Source organism: Anomaloglossus baeobatrachus, chromosome 9, assembly GCF_048569485.1.
Source record: "Anomaloglossus baeobatrachus isolate aAnoBae1 chromosome 9, aAnoBae1.hap1, whole genome shotgun sequence".
Classification (NCBI taxonomy): domain Eukaryota; kingdom Metazoa; phylum Chordata; class Amphibia; order Anura; family Aromobatidae; genus Anomaloglossus; species Anomaloglossus baeobatrachus.
The window spans coordinates 78741015-78756991 of NC_134361.1; the positions used below are offsets into that span (position 1 = coordinate 78741015).

Below are 15977 nucleotides of genomic sequence, written 5' to 3' on the forward strand. Positions count from 1 at the left end.
GCCGTTCGACCTTCTATTAGATGGGACCAAAAGGACATCGGTTTGTGGTTACGGGTTATGGCACCGTCGAGATATGGCCAGCCCTTTCAGGGCGGGGCCGGGTCTGCCGGCCAGTCCGGAACGCAGGGTGCCGGTAGTCAGCAAGGTCAAGGGGGTTCGCAAAAGCCCGGCGTGTGTTGGCAATTTAATGAGGGGCAATGCAAGTTCGGGGCCACCTGCCGTTTTAAGCACCTCTGTACCCATTGTAATGGGACCTCACATGGAGCGGCAAAGTGCTTTAAGAAAGGAAAATCCAAGCCCGGCACCACTCATACCCAAGGGTCTGACGCCGGTGAGCTTAGCCGCGATGCTTCCGTACCTAAATAGGTACCCTGATAGGGAGAAAGCTGAAGTTTTGCGGTTGGGTTTTGGGGAGGGTTTCAGAATTCCGGCTCCCAATTTTAATGTGCCGGCGGCGACGAAGAACCTTTTGTCAGCATATCAACATTCGGTGGTCGTGGCCGAAAAATTAGGCAAGGAAGTGGCTTTAGGGAGGATGGCGGGGCCGTTTCAGGCCCCTTCCTTTTCCTGATCTGGTGGTCTCGCCGCTGGGGGTAGTGCCAAAAAAGGAGCCGGGGAAATTCCGGCTGATTCACCATCTGTCTTACCCAAGGGGTAGGTCGGTAAATGACGGGATACCGGCTGAACTGTGTTCGGTGGTTTATACGTCATTTGATGAGGCCACAAGATGGGTAAAAAAATGTGGAAAGGGGGCACTTATGGCTAAGACGGATATTGAATCAGCTTTTCGGCTTTTGCCAGTGCATGCAGATTGTGTCCGGTTGTTGGGTTGCTTTTGGGAGGGGGCGTATTTTGTAGATCGCTGTTTGCCCATGGGGTGCTCAATCTCATGCGCATTTTTCGAAACGTTTAGTTGTTTTTTGGAGTGGGTTGTTCGGGACGTTTCGGGCTTGTCAACATTGGTGCATTATCTCGATGATTTTTTGTGTGTAGGTCCTGCCGATTCGACGCAGTGTGCCGAGATCTTGGCAACTATGGAGTGGGTTGCGGACCGATTTGGGGTCCCCTTGGCGCCTGAAAAAACGGTGGGACCGACTACTAGTTTAAGTTTTCTGGGCATTGTAATCGATTCCGTGGCCTGGGAAGTCCGGCTTCCTGAGGACAAGGTTGCGGCCATGAGGGACGAGGTGGCAAGGGCACGGCGGGTGAAGAAACTGCAATTAAGGGAAGTGCAGTCCCTTCTGGGAAAACTTAATTTTGCTTGTCGGGTGATGCCAATGGGCCGGATGTTTTCACGACAACTTGCCAGGGCAACGGCGGGGGTGGTTGCCCCGCACCATTACGTTCGGTTATCAGCAGAACACAGAGCGGACTTAGCAGTTTGGGGACAGTTTTTGGAACACTACAACGGTCGTTCACTGATCATGGAGGATGCAGTGGACAATTTTGACTTGGAGTTGTTTACGGATGCGGCGGGCAGTTCAGGTTTCGGAGCTTTCTTCCAGGGTCAGTGGTGTGTGGGTCGGTGGCCGGACAACTGGACGGCTGCAGGCTTGACAAAGAATGTGGCGCTATTGGAAATTTTTCCAATAATGGTGGCACTTCATCTTTGGAGTGGCCAGTTGGCAAACAAGAAGATTCGTTTTAACTGTGACAACATGGGGGTGGTGCTGGCGATTAATCAGTTTTCGGCGTCCTCTCCTCCGGTCGTTCGGGTGTTACGGGAGTTGGTATTGGTTTGTCTGCAAATTAATGCATGTATTACGGCGGCTCATGTGCCAGGTGTTCAGAACCTAATAGCTGATTCCCTCTCTCGTTTTCAGTGGGATCGGTTCCGGGTTTGCGCACCAGAGGCAGAGTCCAGCGGGTTGGAGTGCCCAGCACACCTTTGGAACGTGGTATTCGGGCAGCGGGACCGCTAATTAGGGCGTCCTTATCGGGTAACACGTGGACCGCATATCAGGCAGCATGGGGGCTTTGGGAGCAATGGTTGCAGGGTGGGGATTTTTCTGAAGAGGATCAGTTGGGAATATTGTTGGAAAAGTTGGGGGAGGCGGCGGTAGCAGGGTGGTCGGTTGCGAAGGCAAATCGTTTCATGGCAGGGTTAGCATTTGGTTTCCGGTTACGAGGGTTACGAGATTTAACTAAGTGTTTTTTGGTTGTCCAGGCGTTGAAGGGTTTTCGCAGAGGACGAAAGCTACTAGATGGTAGACGACCAGTGTCATTTGGATTATTGGAACGGCTGGGTGGGGTGTTGGGGGAGGTTTGTACATCTCCGTTTGAGGAACATTTGTTTAGGTTGGCGTTTTCATTGGCGTTTTTTGGAGCCTTGCGGGTGGGGGAATTGGTATCTCCCAGTAAGTTGTCCCCTGGGGGTTTGAGTCGTGGTGACGTTATGGCGGTGGACAGGGGAATTGAATTGTGGATAAGTAAATCTAAAACTGATCAACGGGGGGCAGGGAAGCGAGTGTGTTTGGGAGCGGTTAGGGGATCGGATATGTGCCCGTTGAGGTGTTTCAAGAATTTTGAACATATTCGTAAAAAGGTGGACGGCCCGCTGTTATGTCATGATGACGGGTCTTTCTTATCACGATATCAGTTTGTGAGTGTTTTCAGGGCGTGTTTGAAGTTGTTGGGGTTAGATCCTAAGTCTTTTGGATCGCATTCTTTTCGGATAGGGGCGGCGACAGAGGCTTCCATGTGCGGTTTGTCTGAAGACGCGGTTAAACAGATTGGTAGGTGGAAGTCGGGGCGTTTTAAGTTATACGTCCGCCCCCAGGCGGTGGTCGGAAACTGAGTGGGGGACTTTTCCGGTGAATGGGGGGGGGGGGGGGCGGCCGGGGTGTGGGTGTTTCGTCTGAGGGTATCAGGCAATAAAATGGTTGTTTGTTTGTGCTTTTGTATTGCAGAAACACCCCTTCCCTCCCCCCCGCTGGTCTGGATCTTGGGCCATTCTTACGTGTATTGGGGAGCCCGGCGAGCGGATGCGAGAAGGAACGGGAGACAGTTAGGCTTCGCCAGGGACGTGGCTCTCGTACGGTGGCTCGGGGTTCGGGGGTTAGGGTGGAGCAGGGTGTTACAAGAGGTGAATAAATATGCCCGATTAGACAGGCCTCCTGACGTGTTGGTCTTACACGTTGGGGGGAATGATCTAGGGAAAAGGCCTTTTAGAATCCTAATAAAAGACATCAAGCACGACTTGTTGCGGCTATGGGTGTCTTTTCCGGGGATTACGGTAGTTTGGTCAGAGATGGTGGCGAGAAGGAGTTGGCGGAAAGCGCGGTCTGTTGAGAGGCTGAACAAGGCGCGGGCGAAGGTTAATAGGGCGATTTCAAAGTTTGTTAGTCGGAATGGGGGTGTTTGTATCCGGCATGTGGAGCTGGAAAGGACGGAAGAGGAATTTTGGTTGGCGGACGGGGTACACTTAAATGCGGTAGGGATCGATTTGTGGACCCTCGGCTTGCAAGGAGGTATCGAAAGGGCTCTGAGGTTGAGGGGGGTCTCAGGCACTTGAAGGTTATCAAGGTGCCTTCGTTGTGGCGTGTTATTGGTGGGTCCTTGAAGTTGGTTAAAATTGTTCGGGGAATCCATACGGGTGTGGATCCCCTCATTGGCATATTTGCTGGTCACCTGGTGATTTGGAGGGGAATCCCGACGGGGATGTCGGGGCCCCTGTGGGTGTGTTAGGGTTAATGAAGGATTAACCCTTACAGTTGGTGCGCCTGAGCCAGTGTGGGTAACGGCTGGGAGCAAGTTGGTTTTATGGTTCGGTTTATGGGGATCACCAGGGTTGTAGCTTCAAGGACCTTACCATATTGCAATTTTATTGGTTATGTATTTATGTTAATAAAATGGCTGCTATGGCCAGAATTATCCAATGATATTCGGTGTCTGCGTAGTCATTTTAGATAAGAAGGGGAATGGTGGAAGGAGACGGGAGGAAGACCGGAGTCAGCAATTCCAGGGTCAAGAGAGGACGGAGCATTGCCCCCCTCCCCCCCCCCGGGGCATTTGCGGAGGCCTGCATGACCCCTGATTGGTGGGGAGGTCAGGGTGTCATGGTGGGGGGAGGGGGTGCGAGCCCGTTTTGAAAGGATTGGAGGGGCAAAGGGGAGGAGCGGCACTTTCCCGCTCCCCTGGCTGAAGGAAGAGTCCCGCCCGCCCTCCCTGATATTTATGGTATGTCTGGGTGTGCATCATATGATAGTCGGGGGGGGGTTTATCGGGTCGTAGTGGCTGATTGGCGTGTTATTGGTGGGTCCTTGAAGTTGGTTAAAATTGTTCGGGGAATCCATACGGGTGTGGATCCCCTCATTGGCATATTTGCTGGTCACCTGGTGATTTGGAGGGGAATCCCGACGGGGATGTCGGGGCCCCTGTGGGTGTGTTGGGGTTAATGAAGGATTAACCCTTACAGTTGGTGCGCCTGAGCCAGTGTGGGTAACGGCTGGGAGCAAGTTGGTTTTATGGTTCGGTTTATGGGGATCACCAGGGTTGTAGCTTCAAGGACCTTACCATATTGCAATTTTATTGGTTATGTATTTATGTTAATAAAATGGCTGCTATGGCCAGAATTATCCAATGATATTCGGTGTCTGCGTAGTCATTTTAGATAAGAAGGGGAATGGTGGAAGGAGACGGGAGGAAGACCGGAGTCAGCAATTCCAGGGTCATGGTGGTGTCAGGACCTTTACTGTGATTATTAGTAGAAGAAAATGTTCCAATATGAACCTGCCAGTGTAGGATAACAGACGCACATAGTAACGCTCCATATAGTAACGCTCCATAGTGCGACGCTTCCTGCATTAACTATTTACAAGCCCCTCCAGCAGCCGATCACAGCCATTACTCATCCTGTCCTGCGGCTTCTCCATCTTATTCCATGAGGCTCAGGTCCAAAGATGAATGACATTAATAAGCAGCTGCGGATCCCACCGGGGGGACAGGACCAGCAGCGATTCACAGCTTCCTGGTGACAGCCTGGCGGACCACCGGCCCCCTCCCCCGTCAGGTTTAGAGTACTTATATTCCCCCAAAATAACAAATCTGGAGCAGCTTTTCTCATTTCTCATAGAAATGTCTGAGTAATTTGACAACTGGGTGTTACCATTCCCTCATCAATGTGTTGTGTTCCTGCACTGCCTGGCAGGAAGGGCTGATGGGCCAAGGACACACCGCACAACTGGCCACACCCACTTGTCTATTTATACATTTGTAGGAAGAATAACAGAGGAATAGCACAGTAAGGAGATGTACGCACAATCCTGGAACACCTTTATATATCTGCAAAAACAAGTATTTACTTCCCAGACATTACACGAAAGGCAACAGATAATCTTAAAAGGGATGTTACCAAAGTGGACATTTCCCATCTATCCACAAGACACGTTATGAATGTCCGAGTGCAGGAAGTGCGGCTGCTGGGACCCCGCAGACCCCCAGAACAGACGGCACTGCAGGGATTAGAGGGAAGGCCTCAGGGGGAGCAAGAAATCAAACATCACATGTGATGATGCTTCTAGAAATGGCCCCTGAAGGCTGCAGAATTGTGAGTACAGCTCTGGGGATGCCAGGATCAGAACTAGAAACAGCACTATAGCGCCCATGTAGAGTAATCCTGTACATGGCACAAGATGTGGGGTCCATCACACTGACAGGAGCACAGAGCGGGCACAAGGTTATTCTCCACCCGCACAGAGCGGGCACAAGTGTATTCTCCACCCGCACAAAATAGGCACAAGTATATTTTCCACCCGCACCTTCTGGTGATGTGGACTGTTCATCCAACTGGAGCATTGTGCGTGCATCAGTCGCCCCCCATGGGCCTCACTGGGATGTGATTTGTAACTTGTCCCCCTGCTGAGGTAAAACTACAATTCTCAGCGTGGCCTGAACATTCATTATTGAATGCTCTCAGTGAGAGGAACAAAATTATAATCTTGTGATACCTTTTAATGGCTAACTAAAATAAAATAAAGTGATGTTACAAAGCAAGCTTTCGAGACTTCTCAGGTCTCTTCATCAGGCATAGTATGACAAAATATCTGAAGAAACACAAATATATACACAAACAGAGCAGAGGGATGGCATAATAAAAGACATTTAAATAAACAAACTGAGCTTAGAAAGGGAATCCTTAAGGTACCAAAACCTTTTCACTTGTAACTGAACATTCATGACACTACAATCCCAGCATACTCTGATAACTGCAGTCTGTTGTAAAACTACATTTCCCAGCATGCCCAGATAGCTGCTAGGACACTGTCTCTTGGGGTGCTGGACTTCAGAATTTGCCCATTATAAGCACCGTGTAATGGGGTACAGGCTGGCAGTGCAGTGAAGAGGTCCCCCTGGTCCTCACCTGTCAGCCCTCTCCCGCCAGTCCTCACCTATCAGCCCCCCCTTTCTCCCCGCCGGTCCTCACCTGTCAGCCCCCCCTTTCTCCCCGCCGGTCCTCACCTGTCAGCCCCCCCCACTTCCCCCTCCTCACCTGTCAGCCCCCCCCACTTCCTCCTCACCTGTCAGCCCCCCCTTTCTCCCCGCCGGTCCTCACCTGTCAGCCCCCCCTCCTCCTCACCTGTCAGCCCCTCTTTCTCCCCGCCGGTCCTCACCTGTCAGCCCCCCCTCCTCCTCACCTGTCAGCCCCTCTTTCTCCCCGCCGGTCCTCACCTGTCAGCCCCCCCTCCTCCTCACCTGTCAGCCCCTCTTTCTCCCCGCCGGTCCTCACCTGTCAGCCCCCCCTCCTCCTCACCTGTCAGCCCCTCTTTCTCCCCGCCGGTCCTCACCTGTTAGCCCCCCCTCCTCCTCACCTGTCAGCCCCCCCTTTCTCCCCGCCAGTCCTCACCTGTTAGCCCCCCCTCCTCCTCACCTGTCAGCCCCCCCTCCTCCTCACCTGTCAGCCCCCCCTTTCTCCCCGCCGGTCCTCACCTGTCAGCCCCCCCTCCTCCTCACCTGTCAGCCCCTCTTTCTCCCCGCCGATCCTCACCTGTTAGCCCCCCCTCCTCCTCACCTGTCAGCCCCCCCTCCTCCTCACCTGTCAGCCCCCCCTCCTCCTCACCTGTCAGCCCCCCCTTTCTCCCCGCCGGTCCTCACCTGTCAACCCCCCCTTTCTCCCCGCCGGTCCTCACCTGTCAACCCCCCCTTTCTCCCCGCCGGTCCTCACCTGTCAGCCCCCCCTCCTCCTCACCTGTCAGCCCCTCTTTCTCCCCGCCGGTCCTCACCTGTCAGCCCCCCCTCCTCCTCACCTGTCAGCCCCCCTTCCTCCTCACCTGTCAGCCCCCCCTTTCTCCCCGCCGGTCCTCACCTGTCAGCCCCCCCTTTCTCCCCGCCGGTCCTCACCTGTCAGCCCCCCCTCCTCCTCACCTGTCAGCCCCCCGCTTCCCTCTCCATAGCCTCTTCTCCTCTGCAGCACGAAGTACGGGTTGGAGATCTCCGTCACCCACAGCTTCAGGGCGTTCTTCAGCAGCACTTCCTCCGGTCTCAGCCACATCTTGTCGGTACCGGGCTCATATCTTCCTCACCATCCTGGGCTCCGCAGACACGTAAGCAACGAACCTGCCAAGAAGACACAGGAGCCCGGAGCAGGCGACGGGAGTTGTAGTTCTTAGGGCGGCTGTGAAGAACGGAAGCAGGGCGTGACCAAGACTACAAGTCCCAGAATGCAGCACGCCTGGCTGGAGCCTGAGGGGACGACGGGGCTTGGAGGAGAGAAGGGGCAGTGATGTGTGGACCTGAGGGGGGCGGCAGTGTCTGGGGTCGCAGGCTGTGTCCGTCTGGGGTCGCAGGATACTGGGGTGGGAGACTTGCTGTAGTTTATCATTTCCTGGTATTTTCAGAGGTCACCTTTCAGCAAGGTGACACGGTTGCCCATAGCAACCAATCAGAATCCAGGATTCATATTCTCAGTAAAGTTTAGAAAATGAAAACTGAGCTCTGATTGGACGATATCAGGATGTGCAGACTTAGTAAGGGGGGCTTCCAACTCTTATTCATGATGAAAGTCTGATTATCCAGCACCACACAAGTGCTGCAGGTCAGGCTGTGCCTTTGCTCCATCCTCGAGTGCTCAGGAGTAGGGATAAGCGAGCCGGGATAAGCGAATCCGAACTGTAAAGTTTGGGGTTTGTACTGAACACCAGGTGTCCGAATATCGGACCCGAACACGGACGTTTAACTGTACGTCTGTCTTTCTGTTTGGATTTGCCATCTGAATAAAGTTTGTTGAAAGGCTGCAGGGCAGCCAATTGCCAAGTTTTTAGGCTGAGTACTTATGGAGCCATCGCAGCCATACCAAGTATTGGCTTGGCTGTGATTGGCCAGCACACCACATGACCCGGCCTATATAAAGGGCAGATTGCTGGTTGCCAGGGCCGGACTGACCATAGGGCAATTATGGCAAATGCCAGAAGGGCCGGTGCCTGTAATGGACTGGTGCCTGTAGTGGCCGCTCAATCTTCAGTCACCGCCGCTCTCCTCCGCAGTGTGCACTGTGCTGTGTCGGCCCTGCTGTGCGATTCTGTGCCCGGCATACACACTGCTGAGGAGAGTGATGGTGACCGCAGCTCTCTCCTTCCTGATCAAATGTATTTGCATCTCTCAGCCGTAAATACATTTGGACAGTGTAGCGCGGCGCTCGGGTCTGGGTTCCGACGTGCATCAGCGTGATGAGATCAGCACCTTGCCGCCTCTGATGTGTGGTCTCTATGCAGGAAACACATGCCTGCAAGAAGAACCCCGGCCCCCCTTTAAGATCCCACATGCCTCAAGAAGAACCCTGACCCCCTTTAAGACCCCAGCTTAGATAAAGCACAAAAAGATTGAGGCGTTTTACTAAAAAAAAAACCAATCAGAACAGAAGAGTTTTGGCGCCTTAAGTTTATTAACAGATATCTCCAGCAGCATCCAGCGTCTTTTGGACTCAGCACGGGTTTTGGTGAAGCCAAATATAAAATCAATGAATCTGATCAGTAAACGGCGTAGCGGCAAAAAAATTCCAAACGCCAAAATTACGTTTTTTGGTCACCGCAAATTTTGCGCAAAATGCAATAACAGGCGATCAAAACGTAGCATCTGCGCAAAAATGGTACCGTTAAAAACGTCAGGTCGAGACGCAAAAAATAAGCCATCACTGAGTCTCAGATCCTGATAAATGAGAACGCTACGGGTTTTGGAAAATGGCGCAAAACGTGCGCCACGTTTTTTGGACAAGCTTGTGAATTTTTTTTAACCCCTTAGATACAAGTAAACCTACACATGTTTGGTGTCTACAAACTCGCACCGACCTGAGGCATCACATAGATAGCTCAGTTTTACCATATAGTGAACACAGTGAATAAAATATCCCAAAAACTATTGTACGATCACACTTTTTTTTTGCAATTTTTCCGCACTTGGAATTTTTTTGCCGTTTTCCAGTACACTATATCGTAAAACTTATGGTTTCATTTAAAAGTACAACTCGTCCCGCAAAAAACAAGCCCTCATATGGCAAGATTGATGGAAAAATAAAAAAGTTACGCCTCTCGGAAGATGGGGAGCAAAAAACAAAAACGGAAAATGACCGGGGGCTGAAGGGGTTAAAAAAAAACAAAACAAAAAAAAAACAAAACAACCCAAGAAACAAAATACAATTAAAGAGAATAAACAGAAAATAAAACAAAAGCCTCACATGCACAAATATCCTGCATCAGTGAATGCAACCCGGGTTTAAAGAAAAGAAAACAAACCTAAAAAAAACTAAATACAAAGAAAATAAACAGAAAATTAAAAAATAAGAAAATAAAAACATCACCTGGGATCAGTAAATGCAACTTGGTTTAAAAAACAAACAAACAAAAAACCCCCCAAAATCGGCAGTACTATAGGGGATGGATACCCGGACGTGCTCCCCTAACAGGGCAGCGGCACCCAGAGACTTGGTTCACCTTGTTGTCAGAGACTGCTTTGCGGCCGCATCATCACCAACACTGCCTGAGTGAGTACATGGTCCTCCCCTGCTTCCAATCCGCACCCCGCTCCCCAACACCACCATCCAGAGTCCTGGGGTCTCCCCTACCCATGGAGGGAAACGTCATCTGGCTGCCCCCACGCCATCTCCCCCGGGTACTTCCATCGACAGTGGCGGTATTCCCCTTACCGCGAACCACGGGTGACGTCACAAACTCTTATCCCCTGTAAATACCCCTTTACATTTCAGTGGCCGCAAGCCCCCGGGTCCGGAGACTCTCGAGCCACAGCAAGCCCTGGATCCGAGCGGTACAACCGCTGCAGGGGCGGCATAATGCCTCACAGATCCTCAACTGGCAGCTTCATAAAATTGTACCCGCAAAACGCCAGTGTCAACGTCTACAGTGAAGAGGCGACTCCGAGATGCTGCCTTCAGGGCAGAGTGGCAAAGAAAAAGCCATATCTGAAACTGGCTAATAAAAGGAAAAGATTAATATGAGCAAAAGAACACAGACATTGGACAGCGGAAGATTGTAAAAAAGTGTTATGGACAGACAAATCGAAGTTTGAGGTGTTTGGATCACACAGAAGAACATACTGTATGTTAGACATAGAAAAACTGAAAAGATGCTGGAAGAGTGCCTGACGCCATCTGTCAAGCATGGTGGAGGTAATGTGATGGTCTGGGGTTGCTTTGGTGCTGGTAAAGTGGGAGATTTTTACAAGGTAAAAGGGATTTTGAATAAGGAAGGCTATCACTCCATTTTGCAACGCCATTCCCTGTGGAAAGCGGATGATTGGAGCCAATTTCATTCTGCAACTGTTGTGGGAGCAGATTGACCGTATGGTACGCAAAAAGTGCCCATCAAGGCAATCCAACTTGTGGGAGGGGGAAAGCATGGGGTGAAATATCTCTTGATTACCTCCACAAATTAACAGCTTGAATGCCAAAGGTCTGCAAAGCTGGAATTGCTGCAAAGGAGCATTCTGTGACAAAAGCAAAGTTTGAAGGAGAAAATTATTATTTCAAGTAAAAATCTTTATTTCTAACCTCATCAATGTCTGGACTATATTTTCTATTCATTATGCAAATCATTTGATAAATAAAAGTATGATTTTTCATGGAAAATACCAAATTGTCTGGGAGACCCCAAACTTTTGAACTGTAGTGTATGTACCCATCCTGGTATATATGTCCTAATCCTGGGCATATTCTGATATTTATGCATTATCCTGGGCCCATCCTGGTATATACGTTCTCACTCTGGGCCCATTCTAGTATATATGTGTACCACCCCTGAGTGCTTGGCCTGCTCGAATCCGGGGATGATCAAGGCTCGTGGAACCCGGACCCGGGGGCCTAGTGGACACTCCAGATAAAAAAGGGGATATATACAGGAGGAAAGTTCGTGACACCACCTGCAGGTTGCGGTAATGGGGAGTACCGCCGCTGACATTGGGAGTACCCGGGGCTGATGGTGTTGGGGCAGCCTGGTAGGGAGGCCCCGGGACTTGGGAGGATGATGCTGGGGAGCGCTGTGTGGGTCGCAGGACAGGCAGGAGGGTTGGGGCTGCAGGGTACTCACTCAGATCACCATAGTAGTAGCAAGCAGGTAAGAAGAATTAACAGGCACAGATGTTAACCCAAGTCTCTGGGTGCCACTGCCTCCTGGGAGAACCCATCCGGGTATGCCTTTTCCTATGGCCCTGTTGGGTGATCCGAAGGCCCTCCTCCGTGCACAAATTGTTAATTGTTGACCCTTAGGCTTGAAACCATCCAGGTCCCGCTCCCCAGTTATGTGGAGCAATGCCCTTGGCTGCAGGCACGTGGGATTTTCTGGCCGTTATTTGGGAAGCCTATCCCCCTCGGTCTGCTGGCGCTGCCAATCTCTGGGTGCATGGGAGTAGAACATGAAGACTCTACTCGCTACAGGCTAATTGCCGGGTTGCATATAGCTTCACCCCGACCTAGGGTCTATGTACCCTGCCATGCTCAGTCAGGAGCAGGGCTTCTAAGTAGATCTAGGTGGCAGACGGTGGTCTGGGCCTAGACTAGCTGGACCCCCGGTCGCAGGGGATCATGGCAAGGGGCACGGAACTGTCGAGGAGGACAGCCGGCGGCCTTGCACCATCACCGGGCTGGGACCAGTGCATGACGGGGTACGTGGACCCTAGGTCAGGGAGCAGCTTCAGGCAACCTGACAATTGACCCGACAAGAACGGAGCCTTCAAGATCCGCTCTCCACCCGCTCCAAAATCGGGGTACTAGCACAATGAGGGGGATAGGACTTTCCACATAAACGGTCCATGAAATCCCGTGCGTGAACCCTGAGAGCAAGCTCCCACACTTAGCCATAGTGGGGAGCGAGACCCGGCAAGTTCCATACTACCGGGACCAACAGAGAAGTAAACTTAGTGCCAGGAGGCAGGTCTCGGATCACCAGGCAGCACCATAGGGGACGGGACCCGAACGAGCTTCCCTAAGCGGCAGCTGTATCCAGAACTTTGGTTTATCCAGTTGTCGGTGTCAGCTTTATGGACTGAGTGAGTACGCAAGTGACCCCTTCTTACCCAATGGCACTCCCCCTCACCATCACCGAATCCCGGGGTATCCCCCCTACCTGTGGAGGGTCACAACACCTGGCTGCCCCATTCCATCACCCCGGGTACTCCCAACTGCAGCGGTGGTACTCCAAATTACCACATACCATGGGTAGCGTCACGAGCTTTAACACAATCCCCTGTAAATGCCCTCTTCATTTGAGTGGCCGCACGACCCACCGGGCCGGAGACCCCTCGAGCCACCGCGGATCCGGATCCGAGCAGCCTGGCTGCTGGCACGGGGGCAGCACACTGGCAGGGTGTGGTGTGAGCTGGCTTAGGATTTTGTGTGCTGGTGTTCAGTGCCCCGGGTCAAGGCTCCCAGAACCAAGGAGGGTGGGCCCTGCAGCTAATATAAAGGCAGTGCAGAACCCTGCAACACCCTGGTATAGCCAGGGCATCACATATGTACTTATCCTGGTATATATGTCCTCATGCTGGGCCCATCCTTATCTTGGGCCTATCTTGGTATATATGTTCTTATCCTAGGTCCATCCTAATATAAATGATCCACATCCTGGTGTATAAGGACCCTTTCTTAGGCCCATCTTGGTATATATGTCCTTATCCTGAGCCATTTTCTGGTATATACAGTCCCCGTTCTCTCTAGCTCATAAAAAAAACTGCAAAAAAATCCCCATTCTACTCACCCTATATACTCTGTAGTAGGTGTGCAGTGGCCAGCAGCTGACATCGGCATGTGCGCTATCTCACATACAGGGCCGGACTGGCCATAGGGCAATTCTGGCAAATGCCAGAAGGGCCGGTGCCTGTAGTGGGCTGGTGCCTGTAGTGGCCGCTCAATCTTCAGTCACCGCCGCTCACCTCTGCAGTGTGCGCTGTGCTGTGTCGGCACTGCTGTGCAATTCTGCGTATGGCATACACACTGCTGAGGAGAGTGATGGTGACCGCAGCTCTCTCCTTCCTGATCAAATGTATTTGCGTCTCTCAGCAGTAAATACATTTAAACAGTGTAGAGAGGCACTCGGGTCTGGGCTCCGACGTGCATCAGCGTGATGAGATCAGCACCTTGCTGACGTCATCACACTGCTGCGGGCGCCACAGAGACACGTCAGGCAGTGGTGAGCACTCCATGGAAGAGCGGAAGATGAACTGTACTGGAGAAGGGGAGAACAATCGTGAAAGGGACACAGCTTTCTGAGAGGTAGTGGGGTGAGTACTTTATTCAGAGTGGGCAGTGTGTGTGTGTGTGTGTGTGTGGGGAGGATATTTTACAAAGGGCACTGTGGGGGGGGAATATTTTGCAGAGGCAGTGAGGGAGGGGTATATTAATGAGACTGGCAACATGGGGGTATATTAATGAGAGTGGCAGCTTGGTAGGATATTAAGGAGAGCGGCGTGGGGGGTATAATAATGAGAGTGGCAGCGTGGGGTATATTAAGGAGAGTAGCACTGTGGGGGTATATTAAGGAGAGTGGCAGGGTCCGGGTATATTAAGGAGAGGGGCAGTGTGGGGGTATATTAAGGAGAGTAGCACTGTGGGGGTATATTAGGGATAGTGTCAGTGTGGGGGTATATTAAGGAGAGTGGCAGTGTGGGGGTATATTAAGGAGGGTGGCAGTGTGGGGGTATATTAAGGAGAGCACCAATGTGGGGGTATATTGAGGAGAGCGGCAGCATGAGGGTATATTAATTAGAGTGGCAACATGGGGGTATAGTAAGGACATTGGTAGTGTGGGTATATTAAGGAGAGCAGCAGCATGGGGGTATATTAAGGAGAGTGGCAGCGTGGGGGTATATTAAGGAGAGCAGCAGCATGGTGGTATATTAAGGAAAGTGGCAGCGTGGGGATATATTGAGGAGAGCAGCGGCATGGGGGTATATTAAGAAGAGTGGCAGCGTGGGGGTATATTAAGGAGAGCAGCGGCATGGGGGTATATTAAGGAGAGTGGCAGCGTGGGGGTATATGAAGGAGAGTGGCAGCGTGGTGGGTATATTAAGGAGAGTGGCAGCATGGGGGGTATATTAAGGAGAGTGGCAGCGTGGGGGGTATATTAAAGAGAGTGGCAGCGTGGGGGTATATTAAGGAGAGTGGCAGCGTGGGGGTATATTAAGGAGAGTGGCAGCGTGGGGGGTATATTAAGGAGAGTGGCAGTATGGGGGGTATATTATGAAGATTGGTAGTGTGAGGAGATATTTTGGATAAGGGCATTGTGTATATGGGTGGAGATATTTTGTGAGGAAAGTACAGCAATTATTTATTCAGGGTTGCAGCATGGGAAATATTCATATTAATGGATCAGAATAAGGATACTTTTATATTTAAAGGCACTGTGTCAGGAAGTGCTGCTAAAAAACAAAGAGGGAGGTCTTTAGAGACGAGTTGAGAGCATGAAATCTCATGATGCTGTCTGTACTACGTGGAAACAAAAGGGATGGGAACGACTCTGACCAGAGATGATGTCACCTATAAGGTACCTGGATGTAAATGTTTATTTGTGATGCTGCCTGCGTCTTATCAGTGCTGTGGTTCTTGTATGGCCCGCAGTCTGATAATTGATAAGAACTCTCAGCATCTCCTTACCATTGTTAAGGACAAATTGAGAGTTGTAGGTTCATACAATCCAATTGTACATGGGGCTAAGCATGATTCATGTACTGATGTTAGTTTTGACGCTGCAGTCATGTGCTGACTGTGGCTTGGTGCTGCCTTCCTGTGCTGATGATGGTTCTGGCGCTGCATTCATGTGCTGATGGTGGTTCTGATGCTGCATTCATGTGTTGATGGTGGTTCTGGTGCGGTATTCATGTGCTGATGATGGTTCTGGTGCAACATTCATATACTGATTGTGGCCCTGGTGCTGCATTCATGTGCTGATGGTGGTTCTGAACCTACATTCATGTGCTGATGGTAGTTCTGGTGCTGCATTCATGTGCTGATGGTTGTTCTGGTGCTGCATTCATGTGCTGATGGTGGTTCTGGTGCTACATTCATGTGCTGATGGTGTTTCTGATGCTACATTCATGTGCCGATGGTGGTTCTGAAGCTACATTCATGTGCCGATGGTGGTTCTGAAGCTACATTCATGTGATGATGGTGGTTCTGCACTTGACAATCCAAAACAAGTTTCATAGCTATGTTAAAGCTTAAAAATAAAAAAAACTTTGTTTTGAGATTATGAGAATTTGGCAAGATTCTGCTCAGTTTCTGCTCCAAAAACAGAGTAAATTAGCGTATGTTTGCACATATTTTTTTAAGCAGAATGTCTCCAAATCCTCCTTAAATCTTTGGTTTTAGTGATATATTCATGTAAGTACCCCTTACATGAGGCTGACTGTCCTCTTGATGTCTGATGCGTCCTTTTTGTTATAAAAAAATACAAACTGCTATTGTATCTGGGGTCTATAATTGTCTGCATCTCTGACATCACTTCAGCAGCGCTGGCGCCAATCAGTTAGCTGCTGAGCTC

General features: G+C 50.9%; 1 protein-coding gene across 1 annotated transcript in view; it reads right to left on the reverse strand.

Moving 5' to 3' along the window:
* TBC1D8B (TBC1 domain family member 8B) overlaps positions 1-7628 on the reverse strand; it is a 133062-nt gene extending 125434 nt beyond the window's left edge. Inside the window, exon 1 of the mRNA XM_075323816.1 lies at positions 7363-7628. Coding sequence (XP_075179931.1) covers positions 7363-7489 — 127 coding nt within the window. The 5' untranslated portion in view covers positions 7490-7628. The remainder of the gene's footprint in view (positions 1-7362) is intronic.
* Positions 7629-15977: the final 8349 nt, after the last annotated feature.